The sequence below is a fragment of the Cololabis saira genome, chromosome 17 (assembly GCF_033807715.1).
Source record: "Cololabis saira isolate AMF1-May2022 chromosome 17, fColSai1.1, whole genome shotgun sequence".
NCBI classification, from domain to species: Eukaryota; Metazoa; Chordata; class Actinopteri; order Beloniformes; family Belonidae; genus Cololabis; species Cololabis saira.
The window spans coordinates 5,339,628-5,362,940 of record NC_084603.1 but is presented as its reverse complement, the minus strand read 5'-3'; the positions used below and the strand labels follow the sequence as shown (position 1 = coordinate 5,362,940).

The window sequence follows — 23,313 nt, the reverse complement described above, 5'->3', positions numbered from 1 at the left end:
TTATATCAATTATGTTATATTATATTATATTATATTATATTATATTATATTATATATTAAATTGTATTGTATTATATGATATATTATATTATATATTCAATTGCATTATATTATATTATATTATATTATATTATATTATATTATATTATATTAAATTGTATTGTATTATATTATATATTATATTATATATTAAATTTGATTGTATTATATTATATTTTATATTATTATATTACATTATATTATATTATATTTTATATTATTATATTACATTATATTGTATTGTATTGTATTGTATTAGATTAGATTAGATTATATATTAAATTGTATTGTATTATTATTATATTATATATTAAATTGTATTGTATTATATTATATATTATATTATATATTAAATTGTATTGTATTATATTTTACATTATTATATTATATTATATTGTATTGTATTGTATTATATTATATTATATTATATATTAAATTGTATTGTATTATATTATATATTCATGTATTATATTAAATTGTATTATATTATATTATATATCAATTTATTATATTATGTTATACTATATTATATTATATTAAATATTCTATATTCAATTTAATATTATATATGTATGATGTTGTATTTATAAATAGTTTTATAAATTAGCATTTATTTTTACTACTACTACTACTACTACATATTGTCATTTAGCAGATGTTTTTATCCAGTCAATTTTATTTCCAGAAACCTTACTTGGATAAATGATATACAAATATCTGTTCAGTCTAGAAGAAGAATACAATCAGAGGTATAGTTTAAATGCCATAAAACATGTTGCTGCAAAACCCCTGGCAGGCGGCGCGGCCAGTCACGTGCTTCTGTTTGGAATATGCTGGAGTATTTAATGGCTCTGGTTCATGCTACATTATTATATTATATTATATATTAAATTGTATTAAATTATATTATATATTAAATTGTATTATATTATATTATATTACTTTATTATATTATTATATACTCCTGGCACAAACTCTTGGACAATGCCAACTACCCTCTGCACACTGTCATCAGCAGCCATAGAAGCCGGTTCAGTGAGAGACTGCTCCTCCTCAAGTGCAAGATCAACAGACTGAGGAACTCCTTCGTCCCCCGTGCCATCAAACTGTTCAGCTCCTCCCTGGGGGGGAGGAGGGCCAAGAAGACCTGAAGAACAGAGGGACTGTTGGGGGTCAGTCAGTGTACAATAACTGTGCAGTTACCAGGACAGTGCAATAACTAATATTACACGACACTTTTTTTATCTATATTCTTATTTTAGTTTTTACCTTTTATTTCTATTTCTATCTTTATTTTAAATGTTCTATCTTTGTATAGGGGTTTGGCTTTTGGGGTGTTTGATTTTTAAATGAGAGTGCTGTGTGTGTGAGATGGAGATGTCAATTTCCCTGAGGGAACCTCCCAAAGGGATTAATAAATTCATCTGAATCTGAATTATATTATATTATATTAATGATATATTCAATTACATATTATATATGTATAATGTTATTTTTATGAATTGTTTTATAATTTAGCATTTATTTTTACTACTACTACTATTGTAATTTAGCAGATGCTTTTATCCAAAGCGACTTACATCTTACTTTGGCTTTACTGTATTGTTAGTGTTCAAACAGAAAAGACTATGAAAAATTGTAATAGTGAATTATTCCACATTATCTTAAGCTACATTTAAATAAGTTACATTAATCACATTTCGGAAGATAAAACATTTCATAAATATATAAAACAAAACAACAAAAGAGAGAGAAAAATAACACAACCACATTTCAGATCATTGTGAATGTGAAAAGCCGTAGAGATCACTAGGACCGCTCTTGAGTCCTCCAACTCCAACGGCATATCGTTCAGTTGTTCCTCCAGCCCCTGGTACTTCTCGTGTTTTCACGCACTCTTTATATACTCTTTACTCCTTATACCCTCTGCTGGGATTTTCAAATTAATCAAAATATTAATCTCTCCATTCCACTCTCCATTCTCCACAAATTTCCTGGTTTGGTTTTTTTCATTGCTCCTTGTTTCTCAGGAGTTTGACATCTCACATAAGCTTAGCTTTGTTTTTCTCATTCTCTTTCAGTGCTGCATCACAGCAGGAATCCAAACTCAGCACAGATGTCCATTTATACTATATATATATAGTCAATTTTATTTCCAGAAACTTTACTTGGATAAATGGATACAAATATCTGTTCAGTCTAGAAGAATAATACAATCAGAGGTATAGTTTAAATGCCATAAAACATTCCTGTGGTCTCCAGTTTTAAATGAAGCATGCAGAGCATTCTAGTCAGCTCCTTTTGGGGAAGTCAGGGCCGATTCAAGTTTGTATACACTTGTCTGTGAGCAGCCATTGTTTCAAAAGATGACACAAGACTACCAGTACTGTTGGCAAAACGAATCGGAAGGTCATGAAAGAGGCTATTGTTACACTGACAGCCCCCAACCAGAGCCCATTTTGCAAGAGGTGCTTTAAAGTTATGTAACAACATCAACTTTGAACAACATTGTCTTGTGAAAACCAGTGGAACAAACGTGTGGTGGAAAAAACAAGTGTGGTTCAATCAGTTCAGGTTAAATGGCTTTTTATAACTAAAAACCCACAATTATTAAAATTATCAAGTTTAAATGATTGAAAAGATAAGTCCAGCTTAAAATAGCATAAACAAAAGTGGATAAGTATTTTTAAATACATATAATCAAAGTTGCAATGTAGCCAGAACAAACTAGCCATCATAACATACCTGTGCAAAATTACAGGCCAACAAATAACAAAATAACATATTTTAGTATATTGTTAAAATTTTTAATTGCTTTTTGCAATAACATACGTACATGTGACAGTTACATTTTAAGTGGATTCTATTTATACAAAACCTTTCTAGTCATCTTGAGTGCTCAAAGTGCTTTACATTACAAGCCATAAACAATTCATACGTGTGCACTAACAGTTACTGGTAGTCTACAATTGGTCTTTCAGTCTTTCATTTTGCTCTAATCCGTACCACAGCTCATCACGTTCCACAGCAGCCCAAGCCATGCGCTGTGTGGTAAATGTGGCAGCCCACTGCCCCGACGGAGAAACTACAACTGCTCCTCCTCCACCTTGGACACGGTCGCTCATGTACTTCAGAGCCAACTTTGAGGCATCTGCAATGGACTTACCTGTGAAAGAAGAGGAAAAGTTACCCAAAACATGTGAAGGACCCGTGTTGGGGATTCTCTCCATAACATCAAACAGAAGAAGTTCTCCTTCACTCGTTAGCTGTTCTTTGTTTTAATAATCATGTAATAAAATATAGAATAAAAAAAACAGCCCTAAAAACATCAGATTTAATCTGACTTTACTGTGAGTTGTTTTTATACAGTTTGAGTGTGTCATACGTTACCTTGCTCCACGTGTGAGAGGATGAGTCTGGCCAACGTGACTTTGAGGATAGATTCTCCGTGGCCGGTACAAGATACCGCACCAAGTGAATTGTCTGCGTATCCTCCACAGCCTTTTTTTTTTTTTACAACAAAGAACATAAACAAGGGTTAGCTGCAGTTTATACATTTAGTAATTTGTGAGAAATGTATGTCTGTTTTAACTTGATTAGAAAACATGTTTTTCATTAGTAAATGAAGTCATACCAATGACTGGAGAGTCTCCTACTCTGCCAACCATTTTATTCCTAATTCCTCCAGTTGATGTTGCACATGCAACATTACCAGAAGAGTCCAAAGCTACTGCACCAACAGTATCATGGTCCCTGTGGATACAAAATGGATAACAGTCATATAAAACAATATAAAATGGGGCTAAACAGATCCTTAAATATGTGTCAAATAAGTAAGACAGAAAACGTCTGAGCCGCAAATACAATTGTTTGCTCAGATTCTCTTTTTCATGAAGCATAAAAGTCATCAAAATATATTTGTGATAGCATATTATTAATAACCACCTGCATCTAGTTTTATTGTGAACAAATTGGATCAAATAAGTGTTATTTGATAAGATTTTAGGGATTTACATGATGTAACTTCTAAGTTATTTTCTCACTTTGCTATTCATGTTGGAACGACGCCGGACTTTTTAAAGTGAAGTTGAAATCAGACAGGATAAAATCAGATCCAACAGGGCAGGTAAACACCTCTGAAAGCTGAAATCTTCGATTACTCCCGTAACATAATTCTTATGCTTTTCCCATTCTTTCTTCTCAAAGTCGGACACCAGTTCGTCAGCAGGAACTGTCCTGATACCGATGCTCTCTGCAAAAAGGTTTGCACCTGTATCTGTCAACATCACGTGGGAAGTCTGAAATGTAAGGAAAGATAGAAGAGATAGAAAATATATGCCATTATTGATGATAAAATTAATCCCATTTTGGCTATGCCCCTCCCTTAAGGGAAGGGTAGCTACATCATAAGTTACACATTCAAATTCAGTTTAAATCATTTACATAGTAATTATTGAAAAAAAAAATAGATATTTATAAAACCAATGAATAAAATGGTTCAAATCAGCTAAAGAAGAAATATAAAAGACCTTCTCCATCACTGCGCGTGCCAGTGACACAGGGTTGGCAATGTTCTTTACTGAAGACACCGCACCAGACGCAAGAGTTTTCCCATCCATGATAATTGCATCCAGCTCCACTTTTCCATCAGCGTTCAGTGTTGCTCCATGTCCTGGAGAGAAAGACAACTTCTACTTATACTTTTTGTCTCCAGAGGTAAAAAACTACAACAGAGATTAAGTTTGACTGTACCCTCCAAGTCCGTCTCTCTGCTCACTGCATAGTTTTAGTTAAAAGATCTTAAGTGTACTTTGGATCCTGCGAGGATTTATTGCAGTGGACATGGAAGTGATATTTCAAAGCGAAAACACTTCTGCCTGACATCAGACAAAATTACTACCGCAACTCCATGGAGCTGAGAGTTTCCAAAGCCGGGAACCAGAACCATCATAATAATGAAAGATAGAAATGTTGTTAAAGGATAAAATGCTCCTCAGTAACAGGGAACACCACTTTATTAAGAATTAAAATGCGGACTAAATATCGGTGTATAACAGATCAGGACCAAGATGGGCACTTTAAAACATATTCTTTTGCCAATTTTATTTGGTTCTTTCTCTCCTTGAGGTTGCTTGAATTCTGCTCAGTAGGAAGCTGGGTGGAGTAATTGACAAAAGATAGCCTATTGTTTCAGTTCTAACCCTGTTCGAGCAGACCAGGGGGCAATTTGCCCCTAAAATTTAGAAGACTAAATGGAAATAAAATAATTATTAGTGAGTTATTATGTGTTTAACTGAATAAAAACCGGGGGGTCTAAGATGTAGCAAGAGTGGGCAAAATCCTTACAGGTTTAATGAGTCTCAGCGAGACAAATCATTGAGAATAATTTTGTGTACCTGCATTAAAGACTGTATTATCTTCCATGGCCCTCACAGCTGCCTCAACAGCATCCAGTGCACTTCCTCCACTTCTCAGCACTGAAGACCCGGCCCGAGCTGCAGCTTTCACTCCTTCAACAGAAGGCCTGGCCAGCTCCTCCGGAATGGCCCACGCCCCACCGTGCACCACCAAGACGGAGGACATTTTCCTTTTCTGTTCAGGACAGACACACACTGGAATCATACACATTTCAGCTGAAAATATTTTAAAAAGCCAAAATGAAGAATAATGTCAGATTTTTTTACTTTATTTTCCTAAAGCATACATTTGATGTTATAGAACTGCTATATGGATTTTTTCTAAATAAGGAATTTGTGAAAAAGTAGAATTCAAGATGCAAAAAAGAATTAAAAAAAAAACAAAACAAAAAACTGTTAAAATGAATCCATTGAGTATAGATGACTCATTGCATCTGAGTCTTAGTGCAAGTGAAACTTCTGATTCATGAGCAGGTACTCCGATCAATGATGATTTTTTTTTTTTTACCATTAAATGTATCAGCTGTAGTCGAGCTGTGCAGCACAATCTTTGATACACTTTTTTATATTTAGGCAAAAACATTACAAAGGAAAAAAAAATCAGTATGACTAAATCATTTTCTTTATACTTTTTCCATTTAATTTCAATTAAAAAAACAACATCTAAATCAGTTTAGTTACTAAACTGATTTAGATGTTTTTTTTATAATTATTATTTTTTAATAATTAATACTAAACTTTAGTATTAATTATAAAATTGTTTGTGTCTAAAGGTCAAACATGTTATGGGTGATTAATAATGAAATAAACACCGACTATAATTTTATCTGGAAAAAAGGATTTACTCAAAACAGCTTGCCTTTTGGCAATTTGAATTAACTCTTCTTGATTGTTTTTTTGTTGATATTTTTTTTTTGTCAAGTGAGTAGATCGAAACTTTGCTTGATCACCTGTCACTTTTTGGGGAAATCAGTAAACAGATATCTAAAACACATTTCGTTCATCCGGTTGAAAATAAAAGTAGTTTCATTGTCATAGTGGGGTTTTTCCTACCTTTGATGGTTTCACACTTGTTCTCAGTGGAGTAATGGTCTGCCGATGCCACGTGACCTGAGTTTGTGCCGTGAAACGAGCCTGCACTGGTGTACAGTACACTGTCAACAAGTCTGATGTCACAAACACGGAAGACTTCCGACAGGCTTTCAAAATAAAATAATGTTTAATTGTCCTGAGGAGAATGAAATGTCATCATGTTATTGTCGGCACCTTACTCATACATACCAATATCTACTCGTGAATTCAAATGCAATGCAAACTTTAATGTAAACGAAAGTGAAACAGAAAGTGACCATATTTTCCCGATGTAGCTCCTGTGTGCACATGTCACATACTACTTGCAGAAGTGGATATTTCTCTCAATATAAGTGTGGCTGTAATACACATTCAATTTAATCAAGTAAATGTGAAACATGACGGAAATCATTCACACGTTTTGTGCGTGCTAGACCTTCTTGTGTGTTTGATTCTTTCATGAGCCAGCAAACAGCAAACTACTTTTTATAGTGTTTATATTTCATATTTATATGAAAAGAAAGTTGGCTCAATACAACAAATACAAATAAAAATTAAATACAGTAACTTTGTTATTCATATAGTCTTGGATTTCTTTAGGCAGTGTGAGCCCAAGAAATTTCATGATATTCTTGTCATTTCTTGTCACTTTATTTCATGTTTTTAGTGCATTTCAGGTCTGCAAAACATTCCAAAAAAGTTGAGACAGCTGTTATTATTTTATCATGTTGTTATTCCTTGTCATAACATTTGAAAGATGCTCTGATTTTGAAAATCACAAGAAGTGAAACATTCAAGTCTTTGTTTTGTTCCATGAAAAAATGTCTCAAGCAGCCTCTAATTGTATAGCAGTCCCTAGTTGTATAGCAGTCTATAATTGTACAGCAGCCTCGAATTATATAGCAGTCCCTAGTTGTGCAGCAGAACAGGCTCAAAGTTTTACAATTTTTTTCCTTCAAAACTCTTCACAGTAAACCAGAGCACCCATCTGAGGCAGCATTCAAACTCCCCTTAGAAAGGCATCTGTGCTAACCACTAAACTACCATGCTCTTCTCAGCATTGAAACAAAACAATAGAAATAATAATAATAAATGGATAGACAAAAACAGGTCTACTTAAAGATCAGTATATTATATCTCCTTTAATTAAAAAACAAACAAACAAAAAACACTTACAACACACTATATGAGCATACATTAAAACCCACTGACAAACACAATCACCATTACTGTTAATGGTCACAGCAACAATAGGATGCTAAGTTTTTATTATCAACATAAATCAAATCAAAGAAGATCAAGTAAAGGTGCATTTCCACTAGGAGTAGATTTTTCGGGGCCGGGCCGTTTGCACCTGTTTCGATTACCAGGAACGGCCCTGTAAAGGCCTTCAGGAATCTTTACGGGCCAAAAAACAGCCCTGTAATAGGAGACGCCGGTCTTTCGGGTGAGAGGGGCTACCTGGTGGGCGGTCTCTGCAGATTGTGTACTCTAAAAGCAGGAAATTACGTTCAGCCCTCTCAGGTGAACTTGAATCATGTGACCACAAATCGTTTAACCATTTTGCTAGGAGTGCAGTTGATGAAGTTGGAGATTACATGAAAAAAAACGATGAATGGGCAAGATGAGTCTGTTCAGGTCTTGCTGTCATATTACACCAACATAGAGGTCCGGAGGACGGCTTCTTTTAATCTCAATCACTACGACAGTGTATGTTTAAAAAGAGAAGCAAGTGGCATCCGTTGTTTACTTTTCTTTTTCTCTTTCTTTTTCTGCTGGCTGTTTACAAAGGCCAGAAATGCACATTACCGCCACCTGGGGGTCGGCAGCGCTATTTTTTCAGTCAAAGGTTCTTGTGTGGTACTACAGTGTGGCGGAAACACGTCTGGTGAAGGGGCCGTGGAGACGGTCGGCCCTGTAGAGCAGTGGTTCCCAACCTTTTCCAACTCAGGGCCCACTTTTACGTCTCAAAAATGTTCGCGGCTCACCTCCAAACTTTTTAATTCCCCCTGTTGCTAGCCAGCTATCCATCTTTATACTCCAGTTTCAGCTATCAGCATCAAACGTAAATAAGTCAAGTGCAATGCAGTCCCGCTGCAAAGTGGTCCGACCGATAACAACAAAAGTTCCTATCGCTCATTTGCTTGTCACATGTCTAATACTTGAAGGAAAACAAAACAAAATAATGAAAATGGTATTTAAACATTTTCAATATCATTTTACACATAACTGAGTTTTAACATTTAAAACCCCGAAAAAAATATCAAACTTTTTTGGAAATGATTTGGCGGCCCACTTGCAATATCTCCGCGGCCCACCAGGGGGCCATGGCCCACAGGTTGGGAATCACTGCTGTAGAGCTTCCTGTCCGGCAGATTTACCCTGAACTCCTGCTTGTGGAAACGCGCCTTAAGCATGAAATGCTGAAAGAGTATGGGTCAACAACGGCCTGGCCCATTGTTTTGGGCTTTCAAGCAGAAAACTATACATCTGCCCCCAGATAAGCCCTTTATCCACAAAAACCTTGTGACCATCTCTGCAGCTTTGAACATTTGAACTCAGGCCCACTTGGTTGAAGACTTTGAGTGAATAGTCTGCAACACGTCTACATCCCACCTCTATCGGTTTGTAGTTAATCTTTCAGCTCATCTCCCAGCATTTCAACAGCTCCAGCTACTCTTCACATTTCTTATCATTTGCTTCTTCCATTCCCTCTACCCAGGGCACTGTGACTTCAAGTATAATCAGTTGTTTTGTTGCCTCAGTGGTGATTATGTTTGGCTAAAGTAAAGTTCTGGCAGTGTACCAAGGGAACTTCAGCTGCTTTCCCAGCGTGCAGCTCCAGGACAGAGTCTTTGTGGAGGAGAGCTGACCTTTTTGTTAACGTGTTTGCTAGAGTTGATGGTGCTGGATATGCTTTCCGCCACTGCCTTGAGCACTGGTCCCAGTGCCAGCAATAGTGACCTTCTGAAAGAGCCGTTATGCAGCTACCTACCTAGCAGGTGTTGCATACAGGGAATCAAATAGAGGTCTGTGTTCATGATGTTTGTCCATGTGATTTTGTGCTGTTAAATGCTCTTCTGCTTTGTTCATGCTTCCCTCTCCCTGAGTCCTATCCTGCTCACTTGCTCCTCCTCCACACCCACTCGGACCTCTTCCTGGAATAGCTGTCGTCTCTCCTTTCCTGGGTCTTTGGGAAGTATTCCAAGCCTGCTCTCCCAGTTGCCAAAGTGCCCACCAGCTTTCTCCCTGTTCTCACCTCGACCAGCTGACGACACTTATTGATCCAGGGAATCTCTTTAGTGAAAGGCTTCTCATATGCGCAACATCATACATTCTTCAGTAAGACCACTGAATGGGGGCTGTGAGACTTTACTGGTGCTGTAGGTGGCTGCACTGCTGAGGCTGCAGGGAAGGCCTAAGCACCCACAGAGAAATCCAGAAATAGCAGAGACAATAGTTTAGTGAAACTAGGTCTGTATGAACTGTAGCTTCAGTTTCCTGTTCTCAGTTGAGTGGTACCCGGCGCAGTCCTCTGCTGCTGTAGTCCATCCACTTCAAGGTTTGACATGTTGTGCATTCAGAGACAGTATTTGACATACCTTGGTTGTAAGGATAGCTTATTTGAGTTACTGTTGCCATCGTGTCAGCTTGAACCAGAAAACCCATTCTCATCTGAACTCTGATATCAACCAGGTTTTCAAACCATTATCTGTAAAGAGATTGTTGTGTGGGAAAACCTCAGAAGATGTTTCTGAGAAAGTTCCTTAGACCAGCCTGTCTGGCACCAGCAGCGAGTGATGGTTCTCTGACACACACACATAGTATCCCACAGCCCAATGTGCTGTGGCGTGGTTTGGTCATGTAATCGCAAACATTTAAAGCTCTTTAATGATGTGTAGCCCTTTAAATCTAGATAAAGACATATAATTGAAAAAGATAAAGACATAGTTACATAGGTAGTCTGATTCCTAACTTTGGATAAGATATGGACATAATATACTCAAAATCCATACTATAATGTGTATTTGCACCAGTCCCCTGTGAAAATTACTTCAGTGTGTTTATGTAGAGCACATCTCATCAATGTCACAGCACCCTTGAAATGTTTTATAACACAAAATTTAACTGAACAAATGGGTACCATCAGATATGCAAAATAAGAACGCTATAATGTAGAAACCGGTTGGAGTTGAAGGATAAATATGTCTAAGGTGCAATTCATTTGATTGACCACTAGATGTCGTACTCGAGCACTTCAGTGAAGACAGCAGTAATGAAACGTTTTTTTAACAGTTGTGAAAGCTTCAACAAAGCCTTGATCATCCATCTCTATACCAACAACCTTGTCAGGTTGAATTTCACCTAAAAGGCAGTTTTTCCCCTTTCTGATGCTTAGTTGAAATCTAGAGTGTCTTCTTGACCATTTGCACATGCCAAACATGTACATGCATTGGGTTGCTGCCATGTTTGGCTGATTAGCTATTTGTGTTACCAAGCAATTAAAAATGTGTGTGTGTGTGTGTGTGTGTGTGTGTGTGTGTGTGTGTGTGTGTGTGTGTGTGTGTGTGTGTGTGTGTGTGTGTGTGTGTGTGTGTGTGTGTGTGTGTGTGTGTGTGTGTGTGTGTGTGTGTGTGTGTGTGTGTGTGTGTGTTTCTAAGACACCACTTGGTAATAATCCTTTCAGCTGTTCCCTTTAAGGGTTCATCTTTACTCACATCAACTAACTTCATGTCCTCTTTCTACAGTCACAAATCTCCTGTTTGGACTTCCACTAGGACTCCATCCTAGCTGTTCTAACCTCATCATCCCTCCAAGATATTCACTGTAGTTCCTATTTATCTTTTCCTCTAAATATTTGATATTGAGTCCAATGACGTGCCAATGCACCAACAGTTCATTTTAATGTGCATTTTTGATATATGTTGTGAATGACAATAAAATAACTATATTCTAAACATCACAGTACATGGAGGTTCCTGTCCAACCTCAACCCTGTCAGCCTGTCCAAGACCAGAGTGGACGAGGAGGGGCTCAGAGCCGATCCTTGATGCAGTCCCACCTCCACCTTGAATTTCTGGATGACACCTACAGCACACTGTCTTCCAGCTCCCATACATGTCCTGCACCACTCTAACATACTCACTGCTATTCCAGACTTTCTCATACAATGCCATAGCTCCCCTCTCGGCACCCCGTCATGTTTTTTTCTTAAGGCCTTCTAAGATCCTTCACGACTGGTTTTTGTTTGGTGTTTTTCTCAGTGGGATTCTGTTTTTGGTCTCCATAAAGTACTGTCAGAAACAGAGGGAACTTTGTGAAGAAATGCTTCGAGAACAGAAAGAGTGTGCTTAAAGTCAAAGAATCCTCACATTACTACTCGAAACCCCTTGAAGCACTGGCAGGCTGAAAGTGAACTGAAAAACCTCATGAAGAATCACAGCAGCAGGCTGGGTCTGAGCTCCAAAACACAACATACTAAAAAAACAACCAAACAATTCAATATGCACAAGATCACTGGAATATAGTATTTTCTGAAATGTTGATAACATTTGTATGGGTTTTATGAGAAACCTTTTTGATTTTGGTTATGTTACTGTCTTCTTATGAAATCATTTTTGTTTTTGTTGCTGTTTTACTGGACCAGTACAGGAATTTGCTATTTGGTAAATTTTTTGGACATTGCTGTGGAAAAACCTATTAACACCTCAGTTTAATAAGTAAACCACTAGTTGACTATCTGGGCTGAAACTGAATGCCTCTGTTAATGTGTGTCCAACTAGGGACATTCAGGTTCAGTTAAGCATGTCCTAATACGTAATACCTAATATCAGTCACAAGAACCTGTTAAAATGAAATACCAGCTTAAAGGAAACACAAGCTATCAAAGCAAATTCACTCAAGAGATGTAACCTGTAAAGCAGATTCTCGATGATTCTAAAAACACATGGCAGGTGGGGTAAGATGTGTTGTTGTGTTGAATACTTGAAAAGATACAAATTCATTTTTTGTTTTATTACAGTCAGACATGAGAAAAAGGCTCAGATGAAAAAAAACAACAAAACAGATTCTTTGATATGTTAACAATGTTTAATTCAAAGTTACAATACAGTCAGAAGCAACTACAGACAACATTAGCACAAACTAACAGTGCAACAAATCTGAGAAATAACATATTTTTTCGTTACAGTACGTGACATTTGGCAGCCAAAGTGACTTGCAATGGAGAAAAACAATCAAGGTACAGTAAACATGGCAAATTGTTAAGTCAATGTAGTTAATACAGATTTCAAATTAGTGCCATTAAGACGGCATTCAAGTGCGCGTTAATAAGTTCAAGAGAGAACCCAGTTTACCGACAGGAGGTTCTCCTGGAAGAGCAGTTTTCCAGAGCCCTTGGGCACGGAGAGGAACAGCTCTGCTCTTGTAACAGCTTGTTCTACCACTGAGGAACTACTGTACGCAGGAGAACCGTCTCCACTGAGATCCCCTCGTGTCAAGAAAAGGAAGTTGTTCTTGTGATGTGTGCAAAGCCCAGGAAGGGGCAAAAGCTTATTGTGCATGGCATGCTGTTTACATTTTGTTTTGTTACAATAACAAACATTCATATAGTGTTTCATTGATGTACTGGCTAATAAATAAATAGACTGTATTTATACAGAACTTTTCTTTGTCTTGGCATTGCTTTTTTTACCACGCACACACAATCACACACCCGATGAACGCATCTGAGGCAGTGTGGGGTTAAGTCGCTTGCTCAAGGACACTTCAACAGGTGAACTGAGAGGCCTTCAGCATATCTAGTCACATATATGGACTGATTATTCCCAAGGCCGACTCAAGGACTAAATCCTCATCTTCAGTTATCTTCATTTCACTAAATTCATGCTTTGTATATTAAACATGAGGCAAGAGAAGAACATCTGCTCTGATTTAGCTACAATCAAGACTATGGATATAAGATGACACCTCACTGATATAAGCTGAGTGGCTGAAGCTTTAATAAATGTCTTTGAAATGTAATTAATGTTCAGTAAGAGTTACTGGTAGTCTACAATTGGTCTTTCAGTCTTTCATTTTGCTCTAATCCGTACCACAGCTCATCACGTTCCACAGCAGCCCAAGCCATGCGCTGTGTGGTAAATGTGGCAGCCCACTGCCCCGACGGAGAAACTACAACTGCTCCTCCTCCACCTTGGACACGGTCGCCCATGTACTTCAGAGCCAACTTTGAGGCATCTGCAACAGACTTACCTGTGAAAGAAGAGGAAATGTTACCCAAAACATGTGAAGGACCCGTGTTGGGGATTCTCTCCATAACATCAAACAGAAGAAGTTCTCCTTCACTCGTTAACTGTTCTTTGTTTTAATAATCATGTAATAAAATATAGAATAAAAAAACAGCCCTGAAAACATCAGATTTCATTACTTTACAGTGAGTTGTTTTTATACAGTTTGAGTGTGTCATACGTTACCTTGCTCCACGTGTGAGAGGATGAGTCTGGCCAACGTGACTTTGAGGATAGATTCTCCGTGGCCGGTACAAGATACCGCACCAAGAGAATTGTCTGCGTATCCTCCACAGCCTTTTTTTTTTTTACAACAAAGAACATAAACAAGGGTTAGCTGCAGTTTATAAATTTTGTAATTTGTGAGAAATGTATGTCTGTTTTAACTTGATTAGAAAACCTGTTTTTCATCAGTAAATTAAGTCATACCAATGACTGGAGAGTCTCCTACTCTGCCAACCATTTTATTCCTAATTCCTCCAGTTGATGTTGCACATGCAACATTACCAGAAGAGTCCAAAGCTACTGCACCAACAGTATCATGGGCCCTGTGGATACAAAATGGATAACACTCATATAAAACAATATAAAGTGGGGCTAAACAGATCCTTAAATATGTGTCAAATAAGTAAAAGACATCATATGTCTGAACTGCAAATACAATCGTTTGCTCACTCTCTTTTTCATGAAACATAAAAGTCATCAAGATATATTTGTGATAGCATATTATTAACAACCGCCTGAATATAGTTTATAGTTAGAATATAGTTTAATTGGGAACACATTAGATCAAATACATCCAACGGTGCAGATACACACCACTGAATGCTGAAGTCTTCCATTACTCCAGTAGCAAACTTTTTATTCATCTCCCATTCTTTCTTCTCAAACTTAGACACCAGTTTGTCAGCAGGAACTGTCCTGATACCGATGCTCTCTGCAAACAGGTTTGCACCTGTATCTGTCAACATTACGTGGGAAGTCTGTAATGCAAGGAAACAAGAGATAGAAAATACACACTATTATTGATCAAATTCAAATTCTTTTTTGAATAGTTATTTGGCAATTTGACATAACATTTTATCACAAAAACAAATGAATAAAATGATCCATAAGAGAATGAGTAGAAATGTGAAAGACCTTCTCCATCACTGCGCGTGCCAGTGACACGGGGTTGGCAATGTTTTTTACTGCAGAAACCGCACCAGCCGCAAGAGTTTTCCCATCCATGATAATTGCATCCAGCTCCACTTTTCCTTCAGCGTTCAGTGTTGCTCCGTGTCCTGGAGAGAAAGACAACTTCTACTTGTATTTTCACTTTCTTTTTGTCCGTTGAGGTAAAAAACTACAAGAGTTCAGTTTTGTTTGTTGAACATGAGCGCGGAACAGATCTGGATCTCTGAAGCATGAATTATAGTTCTGCGTTAAATCGACGCAGAGCCTACGGCGTAGGGTACGGCGTAGTCACGTACCCTACGCCGTAGGCTCTGCGTTGGTGTAACGCGGAACCATAAATCAGCCTCGAGAGTGAAGTGCTTGACAAAGACGGATAATCCTCTCAGGTAACTTTAAAAAAAGGCTTTATTACAATTTTTTTTTCTCTCCCCATGATCCACGTCCACGATCCATGTCCTCAGGAGACATCATGTGATCTTGTTGAGAATGTTACCATAAATCAAATAAACCTCTGATAAACAACCCACACATGAGGGCATATTTTGCAGCGAGTCAGATCGAGTCAGTGTGCTGATTGTTTGGAGAACAAAAGGTATTGTGGAAGGATGAAAGTACTTTCGGTTTCAGTTTTAATCAGATTTGTTTCTGAGCAAAATAGGAGGCATTTGTCTCTAAAATTAAGAAGATTACATGCAAATTAAGTAATTATTAGTGAGTTATTCCATGTTTAAATAAATAAAAACCTGGGGGTCCTCACATGGTCACTTGGACATGTTACAGAGCTAAGATGTAGCAAGAGTGGACAAAATTATTGTAGATGGTATAATGAGTCTCACCAAGACAAATCATTGAGAATAATTTTGTGTACCTGCATTAAAGACTGTATTATCTTCCATGGACCTCACAGCTGCCTCAGCAGCATCCAGTGCACTTCCTCCACTTCTCAGCACTGAAGACCCGGCCCGAGCTGCAGCTTTCACTCCTTCAACAGAAGGCCTGGCCAGCTCCTCCGGAATGGCCCACGCCCCACCGTGCACCACCAAGACGGAGGACATTTTCCTCTCCTGTTCAGGACAGACACACACTGGAATCTCACATGTTTTCAATAAAAAATGTTCATAGTCAAAGAGAATTATAATGTTAAATCTTTTCTTTACTTTTAGTAAAAAACACAAGATGGTTTAGAACTGTTAATTGAAATCTCACATTTGATATTGAATTTCTTCATATAATAAAAAATACACAAAAGAAGATATCAAGACCTAACACAAAAAAGATATTTAAATAAACAGTCAAATAATTCCACTAGACTGATTTTAGAGGATTCATTTGCATCTGTGAGTGAAGATGAAAGTGAAACTATTGAGTCATGAGCAGATTCTCTGGTCAACATCAAAATGATATATTATGATATTTATCAGCTAGTTCGCCACATGTGTAACCCACTCTTTTATACACTACAAAGAATATCAATCAATGAAAATCAATGAATCAATCAATATTTATGTTATTTGAAATCACTTTCTGTCTACCATTTACATCAAATTTAATTCAAACATATTTGCCAGATGTTTGAATAATCCACTTGTTATTGTCTTAAAAAAATTGATCAAATACTCTCTGCTTGCCTGATTTACTTTATGCATTTATACACAGACTAAAATTGTATTCATAAAAAAACAACAACATTTTCTTAGTTGTCTTTTATTAATGTAATTCTAGATTGATAGTTTAGATTTTTTTTTCTTTATTGCGCAGTATTTTATTAAAACGAAACTAGTTCCTGATAGTAACACTATTTTTGAGGGGAAAAAAGCAAACACCTGTCTGTTATCCTTTTCCTTCATCTGGTTGAAAATAAAAGTAGTTTCATTGTCATAGTGGGGTTTTTCCTACCTTTGACGGTTTCACACTTGTTCTCAGTGGAGTATTGATCTGCCACGTGACCTGGACACGGCTGAGTTTGTGCCCGCAGAACCTCAGATGAGACTCCAGTGTGATGAATGGAGGAATACCCGACAAGTTTGATGTCATTCACAATAGAACACTTCCGACTTGACCTTTCAAAATAAAACCACCTCCAATTTTAACTAGCCATGTTGAACACAGATTGGTAACAGATATGAGAAGGAAATTTGATCATGTTAGTGATACATGTCGACGCATATTCTTAAATCCAAATGCAAACTTTAATGTAAAAAAAATACATACAAAAAAAGTGCCAAACATAATATAATCACTTTATTCTTCAGTATACATGATAACACACTGAAATTTGTCCTCTGCTTTTTAACCCATCACTAGTTAGACTAGTAGCAGTGGGCTGCTTTTATTCTGGCGTCGGGGAACATTTAGGGTTAGGGGCCTTGCTCAGGGCCCAATTAGTATATATATATATATATATATATATATATATATATATATATATATATATATATATATATATAGAGAGAGAGAGAGAGAGAGAGAGAGAGAGAGAGAGAGAGAGAATCTAATTTGTCCATTTCCTGTCTGAAAAAACATTACAAGACCAGTTAAGACAGTAAAGCTTTTATTAGTTTATGACATTGTCATTCATTCTCACAACACCTGAAATATGTTGTGTTCTTGAAAATCCCAAGAAATTAAAAATGTCAGTTATATTCTTTTTTTGGTTAAATTTTTCACAAAAGGAAAAAAAGTATCTAGTTGTTTAACAGAAATTGTCACAATTTTTCTTTTATTTAATTTAAAATGTTTAAATTCTCCACATATTCTACTAAAGATGGGTCAAGACGCACATCCATCATCTACACCTGTTTTCCTCTTCAGCATCATGGGGCTAACCCAAGTGTCTTTGAAGGCAGGCGTGTACTGTGGACATGGGGTTGCCACCTTTCAGAAATAGAAATAAGGGACGCCCCGATTTCAGCAGCGCAGGAGCCAAAAAAAAAGCCCCAAAACTTCTAAACTGAATAAAAATGTGTTTATTTTATATGAAAAAACAAAATGCTTTGATTTAAAGTTTAAAGTGCTTTAATAGCATTGAACTTGCAGGACTGTACAGACAGACAACCACATAGCAACTGAAATAGCCTCCTATGCTACGTATGTCCACATCAGCCCAGATGTAGAATATAGCCTACAGGTGAAGAATATGGTGTAAAAGTTAATTTATTTCAATAATTCAACTAGAATATGGTGTAAAAGTTAATTTATTTCAATAATTCAACTAGAATATGGTGTAAAAGTTAACTTATTTCAATAATTCAACTAGAATATGGTGTAAAAGTTAATTTATTTCAATAATTCAACTAGAATATGGTGTAAAAGTTAATTTTTTTCAATAATTCAACTAGAATATGGTGTAAAAGTTAACTTATTTCAATAATTCAACTAGAATATGGTGTAAAAGTTAATTTATTTCAATAATTCAACTAGAATATGGTGTAAAATTTAAGGAAAATACGGTACAAATCGTGTCCCGCATTAGTTCAATACGGGACGCAACATTTTTTTCTCAAATAAAGGACAATTCCGTATTTTGCGGGACGGGTGGCAACCCTATGTGGACAGGACCCCATATCAATGAACACCCACACCGTCTTATTGACAGGAAACCGGAGCACCCGGAGGAAACCCATCCAGTATGGATCACCATGGAAACGTCACTCAGACTGGCCCCAGCTGGGATGTGAAGCGGGAACCTTCCAGCCAGAGGCAACAGTGCTAACCCCCAAGCAACCATGCTCCTCTCTCCATTAACAAAACAATAAGTAGAATAAAAAAAGAATAAACAAAAGCATTTAAATTAAGGGTGGGCATTAGAACTTCTGGATAATAAATTAAAGGTGATTACTTGATCAACAACTTCACTATTTGAAGCATCCAATGTTTCTCTGAAATCTGTAACACTTAACTTTGACCAGTAGAGAGCTGTAAGATCCTGCTGAATGCAGAGTCTAACAAATGTAAACGCATTTTAAACAGCTATCCCAAATATTATCTATGCACAACTCTCCTATCCACAATTCTTTCTTTTTTTAAATCACGGTAAAGAAGTATATACTGTACTTTTATATCTGTATGAATGAATGAATGAATGAATGAATTTTTATTTTTGTGTCATGTCCGAAGACCCATCCCTTTAAGGGATTATAAGACACCAGAAACAGAAAATCATCAAATACACAATATCACACACACTTAATTGGGAGCTGCACAATGTACACCGGAAAAACAAAAATAAATAAATAAATCAAAAACCAGAATGGATATTTTTAAATATATGTTACTTTTCTTCGTTTATCCCACGCTTTCTCCAAATAGTCAGCAAGTGCAAATACTTTATGATCAAAAATCCATTTGAGTCTCTCAGTATCGCTTACCCACATCAAATCCAGATTCTTACATCTATCAAATAATTTTTGACGCAGCTCATGATACAGAGGACAGTAAAAATGTCTGTAAGCATTCTATCTGCCTTAAAAACAAACAAACAATAACACAACAAACTGTGAAACACAATCCAGGAACAGACATTATAATTCATCAACAAACACAATCATCATTACTGTTAATGGCTACAGCAACAGTAAGATGTTTATCATTTTCAATATCAGTCATTTTATTGACAGAATTCAAATCAGTGAAGCTGTAATCGGCATGAAATGCTGAAAGAAAGCAGACCAACGACAGCCTAATCTGTTGTTTTGGGCTGTCAAGTAGAAAAAACAACTTGAACCACCTTTTAGAGTGTCTTGTCTTATTCAGTCACCATATGGAGGAAGAATTCAGTATTTGAAGCATCAAATTTGTTTTTCTGAAATCTGTAACACTTAACTTTGACCAGTAGAGAGCTGTAAGAACCTGCTGAATGCAGAGTCTAACAAATGTAAACATATTTTAAGAATCCATCCCAAATGTATCCCAAATATATGTCAAGACAATAGATCTGACCAACAAAATGTCTCTGCACAACTTTGATGTTCACAGAATCCTTTCCTTCTACATTTTATTTGTATTCTTGCATTAATGTTGAGGAAGTGAAATGTCAGTGTTTATGTCTGTTGACTTTCTATCTACCTCTATCTATCTCTTTTTTTGTTTTTTGATGTCTTTTTTTGAAGAAACTTACAAACACACTACAGAGGCACACATTAAAACGCGTTAACAAACACAGTCATCATTGCTGTTAATTGCCACAGCAACAGCAGGATGCTTATTATCATCGTTGACATAAATCATTTTACTGAAGGAAATCAAATCAGTGAAGGTCCAGTGAGCATGAAATGGTGAGAGAATGCTGGCCAACAATGGCCTCCTCCATTGTTTTGGGCTCTCAAGCAGAAAAATAAAGTCGCTTCTCCTTTCAAAGATAAGGGAGCTGATCCTGAAATAGTAGCAGAACAGTGAAGTGAATCTTTGTCACTGATTCATTCAAGAAATGATTGGCATTTTAGAAAAGTTTAGTGCTGATTTAGTGTATAATAATAAGATGTGTTATGTTGTTTGAGACATTTATAAGTTCAATGTTACTTTAGCCTTCATTCATACATCTCTGAACATCCACGCCGTAGCTTATCAATTGTTCACAAAAGCCTTTCCCAGATTATCTGTGTACCAGCACGTCTTCAGTGTTCCCGGGGCCAACAATTACATTTATTATCACTGAAGTAAATGCAACTGTAGCAAACTTTTAAGTCTAAATTTTGTTTCACGTTTTTTAAACAAGCTTAAGTCCCTAATGCACCAAAGAATAGTTCAAATAATCCAATCAAATATGATTGTATCTCTCTAGAGTACATAGTTTTAATATTGTACATTTGAAGAATAAATCACTCACCTTCTTAGAGGAGAATAAAAGATTTGACGAAATGAATAACTTCACACTGCTGAAACACTGGTGTCTGCAGCCGCCGTAAGTTTCTATGACTTTGTGGGTCAAGTGGAGCTACAGTTGTTCATTCACCAGCCTCATCTGCTGAAATAACACTTGTTTTTGAGGAAAGTGGTCTACGTGGTTGCTGAATATGACTTTTAGATACATGTGAATGTCATGACTCATAGCAGAGACAAATGTTACATGAGACACAAACACTGTTGCAGTCATTCCTTAGAAGTGACACCACTGGACACAATAACACACTTTTCTAATCTGTAATTCAAACCTGGTAACAAAAAACATTCTCTCAGTTCATGTTCATTCAGCAATAAATGGAGGAAAAGCAGGGGATGATCTCACTTTATTAGAATTAAAGTTTCAGGATCTTTATTTTTTTCCCACCCAAGACAAACTATGTTCCAAAACAACCGAGGGATATTACAGGAAAAAGTATGAAATGTTTTAACAAAATAGAGGAGCAGAAAGATTTCATGACAAACCAAAAAGGTGTAAGGTTACCTAAAACTGAAAAACAATGTATTTCAGAATGATAGGAGACATCGACTGTCAAACATGGAGGAGGAAGCATGGTGGTCTGGCGGTTTTGCTAGATCAGGGCTGGGACTTGCCCAGAGTGAGATCCATCCTGGCCCAACATCATGATTGCATTTTGCAGCACTATGCCGACCCTCTGGTATTCGCCTAGTTGGTCGGGGTTCATCCTGCAGCAGGATTATGACCCCTAACATCCATCCAAGTTATGTTAGGTCTGTAGGAAAAAAGAACAAGATAGTAAGCTTAAAAAAAAGATCAAGTGACTAGCTCAGTTTGTGGACTTTAACCCTATCAAGCTGATTTGGGATAAATTGGACAGAAGAGTGAAACAAAAGTAACTTACAGGTGTCACACATTAATGGGTTGGGAAGAACTATTTGAAGAATCTTTGACTTCCATTGGGGAAATTGTCAACGAATGAGTTTATTCAGCTGGTATCCTGGCAAAAGATGACTACTTTGATCAGTCAAAAGTTTAGAATACATTTTGGTTCATAAATTGATTACATTATTTCTTTTTGGTTTATTCAAAGTCAGTTTTTCATCTTTTATACTTTCATTTCAGAGAGCTATGAGACCATGCATACTGTAAATCCCAATAACAAATTGGAAACAAGTTGTTCTAAAACTTTTGACTTTCAACTGTTTTGTGTGTGCGTGTGTGTGTGTGTGTGTGTGTGTGTGTGTGTGTGTGTGTGTGTGTGTGTGTGTGTGTGCGCGTGTGTGCGTGCGTGCGTGTGTGTGTGTGTGTGTGTGTGTGTGTGTGTGTTTGCCGGTGTCTGTTTGTGTGTGTGCGTGTATACACAATCCTTTTTTTCTGTTTCAATTTTTAGGGCCCGAGCACTTACAGTGCGAAGGCCCTATTGTATCTGTAGGAATTGTTTTCCTCGTTCTTATTTTTATCCTCGTTTTTCTCGTTTTTATTTTTCTGACGAAATGTTGGCCTTTTTGCCCCCCTAAACGTGCCCCAAAAGTCACCAAATTTTGCACGCAAGCCCCACAATACGGTTTGACGTACATGCACGAAAATCGGTACACACCTGTATCATGTCACAACTTAAAGAAAAGTCTCTTGGCGCCATGGCCGAAACCAAACAGGAAGTCGGCCATTTTGAATTAATCGTGTAATTTTGGCGCAATTAATGCCATTTTCTTCGGCCGCTTCTTCGCCCGAACCGTAACGTGCATCCAGGTGTGTTATACATCAAAATGTGCGTCTCAATACTGCGACGAATCACATTACTTTTCTCAGTCAAAAGCTTTACCGTGGCGACGCTAGACGTCAAAAAGCGCGCCCACCCTTCATCTGATTGGTCGATATTTGATAGTTCTGCCATAACCTTTGAATGGTTTGACAAAAAGAGTCATGAGTGCTGTCATCTGACTCGGTTTTGAGTCCTTGAACATAATTGGTGCAAATTAGCCCCGCTCCTTCTTCTGATTGGTCGATATTTGATAGTTCCTATTTTCTGCCATAACTTTTGAATGGTTTTCACATAAAGAGTCGTGGATGGTGTCATTGGATTTGGTTTAGAGTCCTTAACCTTCATTGGTGTCAATTGGCTGCGCCCCTTCTTCTGATTGGTCGATATTTCATAGTTCCTATTTTCTGCCATAACTTTTGAATGGTTTGACATAGAGAGTCGTGGATGGTGTCATTTCTGATATGCTTATGATGATAAGTTGACTTGTATGTGAACAGCAAAGGCACTTTTTATAGTATTATTGACCTAGGAATGTGGGGGGAAACCGGTGTGTGTGTGTGTGTGTGTGTGTGTGGTGGTGGTGGTGGGGGGGTTATGAGTGCGAGGGCCCGTTCATCGCTCATCACAATTTGCAGTGGTGGACAGTAATGGAGTAAATTTACTTGAGTACTGTACTTAAGTACATATCCAGAGGATTTG

General features: G+C 37.0%; 2 protein-coding genes across 2 annotated transcripts; both read right to left on the bottom strand.

Annotated features, from left to right (window-relative positions):
* Nucleotides 1-2,186: 2,186 nt before the first annotated feature.
* On the bottom strand, nucleotides 2,187-6,566 carry LOC133463496 (isoaspartyl peptidase/L-asparaginase-like). Its single transcript, XM_061745060.1, has 7 exons — nucleotides 6,510-6,566; nucleotides 5,436-5,631; nucleotides 4,569-4,711; nucleotides 4,174-4,337; nucleotides 3,674-3,792; nucleotides 3,430-3,540; nucleotides 2,187-3,205 (listed from the first exon to the last, which is right to left on the bottom strand). The coding sequence occupies exons 2-7, from the start codon at nucleotides 5,620-5,622 to the stop codon at nucleotides 3,003-3,005; spliced, it is 927 nt and encodes a 308-aa protein (XP_061601044.1). The 5' UTR covers nucleotides 5,623-5,631; nucleotides 6,510-6,566; the 3' UTR covers nucleotides 2,187-3,002.
* Nucleotides 6,567-12,693: 6,127 nt separating this feature from the next.
* si:dkey-103j14.5 (isoaspartyl peptidase/L-asparaginase) lies at nucleotides 12,694-16,052 on the bottom strand. The gene is made up of 6 exons (XM_061745240.1): nucleotides 15,861-16,052; nucleotides 14,957-15,099; nucleotides 14,636-14,799; nucleotides 14,246-14,364; nucleotides 14,003-14,113; nucleotides 12,694-13,781 (listed from the first exon to the last, which is right to left on the bottom strand). Exons 1-6 carry the CDS (start codon nucleotides 16,045-16,047, stop codon nucleotides 13,579-13,581), a joined length of 927 nt encoding a protein of 308 aa, XP_061601224.1. The 5' UTR covers nucleotides 16,048-16,052; the 3' UTR covers nucleotides 12,694-13,578.
* Between the last annotated feature and the right edge of the window lie 7,261 nt (nucleotides 16,053-23,313).